Source organism: Lissotriton vulgaris, unplaced genomic scaffold (genome assembly GCF_964263255.1).
Source record: "Lissotriton vulgaris unplaced genomic scaffold, aLisVul1.2 SCAFFOLD_2104, whole genome shotgun sequence".
Taxonomy (NCBI): domain Eukaryota; kingdom Metazoa; phylum Chordata; class Amphibia; order Caudata; family Salamandridae; genus Lissotriton; species Lissotriton vulgaris.
This window is the reverse complement of record NW_028248954.1, coordinates 367,572-376,633: the sequence shown is the minus strand read 5'-3', so window position 1 is coordinate 376,633 and position 9,062 is coordinate 367,572. Positions and strand designations below refer to the sequence as shown.

The 9,062-nt window shown below is 42.1% G+C and overlaps 1 protein-coding gene across 1 annotated transcript; it reads left to right on the top strand.

The window, feature by feature from the left end:
- Positions 1 to 2,664: 2,664 nt before the first annotated feature.
- Positions 2,665 to 3,591, top strand: LOC147663762 (olfactory receptor 5V1-like). The gene has a single exon (XM_086950213.1). It carries the CDS (start codon positions 2,665 to 2,667, stop codon positions 3,589 to 3,591), a length of 927 nt encoding a protein of 308 aa, XP_086806339.1.
- The last annotated feature ends 5,471 nt before the right edge of the window (positions 3,592 to 9,062 follow it).

The window sequence follows — 9,062 nt, the reverse complement described above, 5'->3', positions numbered from 1 at the left end:
AGAGACCTTTGGTGCCCTTCTCACTGGCCAACTGAGATGGGCAAGCTTCCCAAACTAACTAGCCACGTTCGGAACCTGGGCATCATTATTGACGACTCACTGTCCATGAACCAACAAGCTGTTAAAGTGACAGCGCTATGCTTCACCATTCTTAAATGACTGAGGAAAATCCTATGGATGTTGCCTGTCTACACTCAAAAAACCGTGGTCCATGCCCTCATTACATCGCGGCTCAATTACGGCAACATTCTATACCTGGGCTCAAACAAGGCCGTGACCTGCAGACTTCAACTGGTCCAGAATTCTGCCGCTAGACTCTTATGCAGAAACCCCAGGACCTCCATTATTTCTAGACACCTTTGTGACTTACCGTATTAAGTTAGACCTGAGCTATATGTTCAAAATCAAGGCAGGAACTGCCCCTCAATACTTCCAAACTCTTGTTCATCCCCTGTTCCTTCCCACCACTTACGCTCCAGTAACATGAGCAACTTTGTTGTACCCCGGATCAAACTCTCCAGAATGGGGGAGAGATCTTTTTCCTACCTAGGCCCTTCCCTCTGGAATACTCTGCCTTTTAACATTCGTAAAGAAACTGACTATACCCACTTTCGCAGAACTCTTAAAACCTGGCTTTTTGATCAATAATTACTTCTAACCGCATCATGTTTGTTTTGCTCCCTGTCCGCCTGGCGCCGAGAAACCCTTTCTGGGCAGCTGAGCGCCTTACAAATCCAATAAATAAATAAATAAATACAATATAATGTGTGAAAGAGCGATAATGGAAACGTTTCATGAACCCGGTCCAATGAAAAAAGTCATTCGGCATGTGTGGAAAGGTGAATTTCTGCATTCGCCTGCAAACAGACGCCATGGTGGCAGTGAAATGCCAGAGCGGGGAGTGGGGGCTGACTCACCTCCCTACTTAAAGGAGTCAGACGGACTAGATAACAGGTTGGCAGGGGGATGAGTCTGCACAGCACGCCCAGCAGCTGCAGCGCTGCTGATGATCTGATGCAGAGGCAGCTGCCGGGAGATTGTGCCCACCGCTGCCATTCACTGACGAACAAGGGCAAAAAAGAGTCCCTAAACACACGTGTTAAAGAGCTGAAAGAGCATGAAAGCGGACGAAAACTGTAGTTGGGCTGTGCTGCTTCCCGAATAAACTGAAGTGACACATCCTATGGAGCTCAATATTAAGCTCCATAAGAAAAGCTATGGCAACGTTCAACAAATGGTAAGCAGTAGGAGAAATTACCTGGCAATAGGCGGAGTTTCTCCCAACATAGAGATTACTTCATGCCTCCTAGAGGCAGCACATGCACTGCTCTATACGAGACCTAAAAATGTGTAAAACTGCACACAATGTTGTGGGTTGAAGCAAAATGTGAAAGACAGCAGTGGCTGAAGGGGGCTAAACTACAACATTCTGGCAGATGCATCAAAGTTATGTTTTGCGAGTCCTTAAAAGCGAATTTTAAGGAATCGGTATTAAAGACTCGCAAAACGGGATGCATGTAGGAATCGCAATGTTATTAGCGATTCCTACAGATTCCTACAGATTCCTTATTTGCGATTCGGTAATAGCTAATCGCTAAAGGCCCATAGGAATGAATGGGAAAGCCATTCCTTATTAGCGATTAGCTATTACCGAATCGCTAATGTTCTGCTATTTCAAGGGTGCCAGGGTGTCCAAAGGACACCCTGTTGCACCCCTGAAATGGACCTGTGCACAAATGTTACACACACACATGCCCTAAGGGCATGTGTGTGCGCAACATGTAACTTTGAAAAATGCACAAAAGTGCATTTTTCAAAGTTTTAGCAAATTACCACGAAGTTCAACTTCATGGTAATTTGCTCCCCCTATTAGCGAAATCGCTATTTTTTTGGGTTTCATGCATTGCATTTAAGGAATCTCATTTTGGGATTCCTTAAATGCAAGAGCAATTTAAGGAATCGCTATTTAGAGATTCCTTAAATTGTGATTTCTGCATTTGGGATGATGCATCCCAAATGCAAAAATACTGGGAGCAAACGGCCAGATTCTGAGAATCTGCCCGTTTGCTCCCGGTATTTTCTTTGATGCATCTGCCTGTTAGCTACTGGATGAAAAGAAGATGAGACCTGAAGCATATCCTTTCTGTAGCTGTTCATAACATAAAGTCTTTGCATCGCCAGATCTACAAATTAGTAAAGAACAGATAATACCTATTTGAAAGTTGTCTGCCCTTATGATTATTCATAGAGTCACAGCTATTATCTAGTTTGCTACAATTTACATTTTTTCCTACCGGTGGGTGCTTCGGTTGATTGTGTCTTCTTGATAATGTTTGAATAATTACAAATACATTCTGTCACATACATAAGTAACTAACATATACATCACCAATAGACTTCAGGCATTCATTTATATATAGACATCAGGCATCCGATCATTGTCCCAGGAAAAGGCATTTAGATCTGCAATTAGAATTGGCGTATGGCTATATTTTGTTTCACCAGTTCAATACATTTCCTCTGAATGTATACATATGAACTGTGACTCCCAAACATGCGTATCCATCCCACCCACCCAAAACAGTTTGCATATTGACTTTTGTTTTTATCTTTGATTGCAGGTATCCTTGATATCCCAACACAGAAAACTGCACTCCAAGTCAAATGGAAGGAGAGAATCAAACTTTAGCAGCTGAGTTCACCCTTGTGGGTTTTTTTGATATTCCACATCTTCTAGTTCCTCTTTTTTTGGCCTTTTTTCTGATTTACTTCTTAGTACTGGTGTGGAACCTTCTTATCATGGTGATTGTCTATTCCAACACACAATTGCACACACCAATGTATTTTTTCCTAACAAACCTCGCGTTTCTGGACATCACATACACGACAAGCATATTCCCAAACATGCTCGCTCACTTCTTTCTGGAGGCAACACACATTTCTATAAATGCATGCTTGCTGCAGATGTTTTTTTTCATTTTCCTCTTGTCTACGGAAATGTTCCTTCTAACAGTTATGGCTTATGATCGATATGTGGCCATTTGCAATCCTTTATGTTATGTGACCACCATGAATGACGGTGTTTGCTTGAAAATGGCTGCAGCAAGTTGGATATTTGGTTTAATAGATCCAATTCCACACATTGTTCTAATGTCTAGACTTTCCTTCTGTGGTTCTCACACAATCAACCACTTCTTCTGTGATGTGGCAGCTGTAATGAAACTTTCTTGTAGCAGCACTCGTGATGTTGAGGCAGCAAGCTACATCATGGGTGCTCTAGTTGGACTTGCACCTTTTGCTTTAATTATTGCATCTTACATCAACATCATCTCAACAATCCTGAAAATCCGGTCTACTGAGGGGAGACGCAAGGCCTTTTCCACCTGTGGCTCCCACCTCACTGTGGTTATATTATTCTATGTAGTTATCTGTTCTACATACATGAGACCAGCATCAACGTTTTCGGTGAAAGACAACAAACTATTATCTCTATCATATGTTGCTGTAACTCCACTATGCAATCCCATTATATACAGCCTGAAAAACACAGAGATTAAAAACACCCTGAGGAAGACAAAGAATACAACATAGCATTAAATAAACAACAACACAGAATTTTTTTTTTTTTATTATCTTCAGGGCATGTACGGCCTGAATACATTTTATGTATTACCAAAGGTTTTTTCCAGAGTTTGATATCTTGTATCTTTAATATTTCTGGTGCCATGTGCCTGGTTGCATGTTCTTGTGATGCAAGAATTCCATTTTAAGTGAGATAAGACCATGAAAGAGTTCACTTTACTACTCACGTGTGAATATATTTCCAATACTGATTTGTTTTTTTTAATTAATATCAATGTTTTAATTTACTTTAGATGAGTGTAATGTTCATGTCAACACTTTCTATATTCTTTCCAGTACATGTTATTTTAATGTCAGCATGCTATATTTGTTTCAGCATATAGAAAATCAATGTTCTCACTTTCTTAATTTCAAAGGAATATTATGTATCTCATTGCTCATCGGATGCTTTCCCGTCACGTCCATGAAACCTCTGTTTAGGAGCTTCAGGATATGGCACATAGATATTCTGCGCTGCAGTCTAGGAGTATAGTCCTGTCTGCAGAGAATAATGAGTATAGTTTTGAAACCTGTTGTATAATTCATTCTTCACTTAGGAAAATTCATTGTATTTTTAATGCCCATGATCTTATCTTTTTTTGAATATTTTTGAGGGCTAGTCTTATTTTGTGCTGTTTATGGAAGGCCTTATGGAAGGCCTTGTTCTAATTGTGAACTTTTTTTAAAGGCCCCTTTTGCTTGCTTAGCATTTCCAATCTGACAACAGAATAGCAGTCGGCAGGCAGCAGCAAACAGGAGTACAGAGAGATAGGTTGTATATGGGCCACAGAAGGAGGAACACGTTCAGTTGGCAGATATTTTTGGGGGATACAGTGCTCTGGGATACTTGCAGTATGTAGATCAAGTGGGACAATGTAATGGGGCTTCTGTTGAACAGGGGAAGTAAAATTAGGAGAGAGGTAAGCAATCCACCTAGGTAATTCACAGTAGCAGTGTCTGTTCAATCAAATGCCAGCTGAATATTAATACTTTTTCATAATATTCACCCGGCAGAGCCAGTTTTATGCATAGGTGTTTATTTGTCCCATGTTATGAGCAGCCCCTTTACCCTCCCTGACATTTTGACCACCCTCATTATGCATCTTGGTAATGGTCAGTGGTGGTTGGTGACATTTGAAAGTGGTGAGGAGTAAATGTTTGGGATGAGTGCCCTGTAGCGAGCAAAAGTAGTGATCAAGCCCGACTGTCATGAGGGAAATTCTCTCCCAGGAAAACTCTGGAAAAAGGAGTGGGCAAATGTTGCATTTTCAGGCAAATTTGAGAACCCAAGGTTAATAAAGCAATTGTGAAATTATAGTCTTGACTTAAATAAAGAGATTTTATATGATAATGACGTAGGTAACTCCTTGTTCAGTATAACACTGCCATGCAGCTGAAAAATCATACAAAGTTAGGCATTAAATAGTTTTAAAATTGCTATTTGCCACTTCTTATTATCTTTGAATTAGGGGCATAATGTTATCTCATAGTTTATATCAAATGTTTGGTCAGCATACGTTCCCATTTCATACAATTCTTTGAAGCTAAAACAATTATGACAACCATGTAAACCCTCACATTGGATGCAGTACATTTAGGTTTAATACTCAAGTAACACATTTTCTTAAACAGAAAATTTGACTGGAATTCTGCTGCACTGAAAATAAATCAAGAAACATTTTTCTGAAAATTTCACAGGATTCTCAAAAACTACGCTCAGAGTACCATCAGAATACCCCACTAATGCACATAGAAAATTATTCCATTGCTCTAAAAAAATGACCATTCAATAAATAATGATACATTTCCCATAAACCCAAGAGAGAATCCCATGCCTTGATCATATTCCTATCGATATTGAAATTCATTGGTGATAAATTCACTGCATGTGTAATGTTCTCAACTTGTGGAATAAAAGAATTTAACTTAGTAGTGCAACCACTATTTACCATGGTAATCCCAAGGGTGTTTCCTGCTATATGTTATCCTTCTAAATGGTACAATAATGAACTGTGGGCCCTAATTCAAGCAAGGAAAATGGTTCCCAGCTGTTCACATGTTGGTAGTAAGAGACCAATAATTGGGATGCAGTGGGACACATAGGTCATGATTAAAAGTTGTCCTGAGCAGAAGTGAAATTGAGTTTTGTTTTTCTTCTTCAGACAGAATATTTAAAAGAATAATCAGACAAAAGCAGCGTCCTCTGGCTCTGTAGCTTGCATCACTATCTGGCTGGCCCAAACCCACTTGTCTTACCCAAGGCTCGCTGTTCCATGTCAACTCTGGGGAGTGTTATAGCCTTTTCAAAACAAGTCAATGATTAAAATTGATCATAGCTGGAGGGAAGTAGGATCTGCTTTCATGGTTTCCCCCACGTTTTGCTGGGGTCATTCTGTTTTTCTGACTAGTCTGACTGGGATCCTGCTAATCAGGACCCCAGTCACTGTGCTCCCTCCCTAAATTTGTCATGGTGAGTACCTTGGTACATTCCTAATCGGCTGCTGGTGTACCCTAGTAAGTCCCTTGTATATGGTACTAAGGAACTTGGGGACTAGGTAAACCAGGGGTCCCCATGGGCTACAGCATGTGTTATGCCTCCCATAAGGGACCTCTCACGAAAGATATGTCTCCTAATATCTATCATCACAGCACTTAAAACCTATAAGTCACCCCTCAATTAGGCCTTTCAGTCCCGAAGGCAGGTTGCTCAGTTCTAATTAGGAGGGTGGCCCTGTATGAGCACGACACACCTGCGACCTTCAGAGCCATTCTTTTGGGTTGTCAGTGAATTAGCTATCATTGTATGTAGAGTGGCCATGCGTGATTACGCTATGACCATCTCTAAACTGGCTGCAATGAACCCTGTCATGTTTGCTATCAAATATGTTGGAATCATACCCCCACACCATAACCGGTGTGGTAGGTATGATTCCATGCAAAGTACATCTCATTTGGGAGGCCCTCAGTGCTCCCGGTATCAGTCTCCCAGAACCGGACAGCAAGCTAAAACTGCTGCTGACCTGAGACACAATTATGCCGTCCTGCTGCTGACCCAAGCTCGACCAGGGGAAGGCAGGACAATAGGTATTCGGTCACAGAGACATGTGACCACCTCCCAGACAGGGTTTAGTGTATTGGGACAGGGTGGGGGGCGCTTGCCAGCGCCACTTTGACTGCTGAGTGGCACACTTGGTTCCCTTCCCTGCATACTCCAGCTCAAACCAGTTCAGGGGAGGCATTGGCCTGGCTCTGGTGCGAAACTCAACAAAGGACACAGAAGTATCCTCCCCACTGTCCAGCCCCTCCCCTAGGAGGGACCCCTGAATCATCCCAACCCTTTCCTTAGGGTACTTAAGGGCTTACCTGAGTGTGGGTCCCTAGATTCGTTGTAGGATTTGATTCAGATCTAACTCTGTTTCCTCTTCATCCATCCGGACATCCTGACCGAGTCATGTTGACCAGGTCGGACTGAAAGCATCAAACTTACAGGTACTCTTCTGCCTGAATCCATCCTTGGATTCCAATGGACTCTTCCAGCTTCTTCGCCAGCAGCATCTACTTGAAACTCTCCCTTGGGGTCTATGGTGGGTCCCAATGTCACTTCGTACCAATGAACCTTGCTTCCCTAGGGCAGGTCCTCTGGGAAGGGTCTTTTTTATTGAGAACTACAACCGCAACTTCACATTGACATACCTTGTGCACACAGTCTTGTATTTATTTAGTACATGACCTCCGTGGGGTTCCTGGGGCCTTACCTTAGGTGGTCCCTTGGTCCTCCAGCACTTTTAAGTCACTTTGTGTTCTATGCTAACATGTTGTAAATGTATTGGCATTTATATAGCGCACTACTTACCCGTAGGGTCCCAAGGCGCTTCGACCGCTGCGAAACCCTTCCTGGCTTCCCTGAGAGATGGTCCCTTAATGGGTATCTCCAGGGTGAGACCAGGCATCCCCGGCGGTCTGGTGAGGCCGTTAGTGAAGATGAGGCAAGCTAATGCCCAGAGTTGCCGAGTGTGATCGCTGATCAGAGTGAGACCAGGCATCCCCGGCGGTCTGGTGGGGCCGTTAGTGAAGATGAGGCAAGCTAATGCCCAGAGTTGCCGAGTGTGATCGCTGATCAGAGTGGGCACCGAGGCGAGAGAATTATCGAGTCCGCTGACCCTGGTCCAGAAACCTGCCGCGCCGGGAATCGAACCCTGGTCCCGGGCCGTCCTCTGCTCTCGGGTCTGCCGCCTCTAACCAGTGCTACCAAGAAGGTCCTTGCTGTACTGAATAACTAAAAACCAATTCCCCTAAGCTCATCCATTATTGCTGTTCAGTAACCTCCGCCTGTCGCTACACTTTTCAGTTGGGTTCACCATGTTACTAATTGAGAAATCTCCGACTCACACACCCATAACGTTTTTGACAAAGCTACAAGCCTTTAAGAAGGAGCCCCCACCTTAAACTGTGTTTAACAAGACTGTCCTATCCTTAAATGCCTCATCTTTAGCCAACCGTGATTAACTCAAAATTGAGAATGTAAATCCCAAAAAATGAGTAATAAAAACCTATTTGGGATTTAGGCACAAAAAAGTATCTTTGCTTCTACATTTGAAAGGCAAATCTGTGCCCGCCAATTCACAGAATCTTGAGTTTAGCTGAATGGTGCAAAAAAGAGTAATGTTAAAGTGCTAGAGTTCATTCTGGATTTCCATTAGTTTTTTGGTTAAGGTAGGTCAAATCAATTTTGAGTCTTGCCTAACAGGAAACATTTAAATAAAGTAGCCATTATCCTTCTTAGAATGGAATAAGGCAAATTATGAATCTTAATTTCACAATTCAAGCCTCTCTCTCGCTTGCAGAAAAGCATTACTGGGTTCCTATTGTATTCTTTGGTTATCCTCTTTCAAAATTGCACCATTTTCTCCTTCCAGATCCATCTAGCACTGGAACTTCACTACGTTGTCAAATAAGCATTTATTTTACCCATTCCCACGACCCAAATCAACCATTAATCTTTGAGTAATTTTCTAAACTTCTGATCATGTTTTATTGTTCTACAATTTAATTTGCTATGGAGAAGAGAGTTTTTTACTTCATGGTTTTCCGGACAAGGTTTTAACGCTAACATCTTTCTCTACTCCGAGGATTGCTTTTTAAAATATTTTAGACATTTTGTGCCCATGCTGCAGCACCTTTATTTTACATGCTATTCCAAGTGCATTGCAGTGTTTCTTAATGGGCGAAACATTGAGCATTACTGAGTGACATGAATTGTTCTAGACAAAGTAACTGCAGCAGTTGGTGGCCCTCTCATTCTGCTGGGTGCACCTACATCCATTATCAAACTGGTGTGGCTTCCTGAATCTTGTGGATTTGCTTTAATCATGTGGGAATATGCACTGTGCACTCTCCCTGAACTCTCCTTCTGTGTCTCATCAGAAGGAATTTGAGAAGAA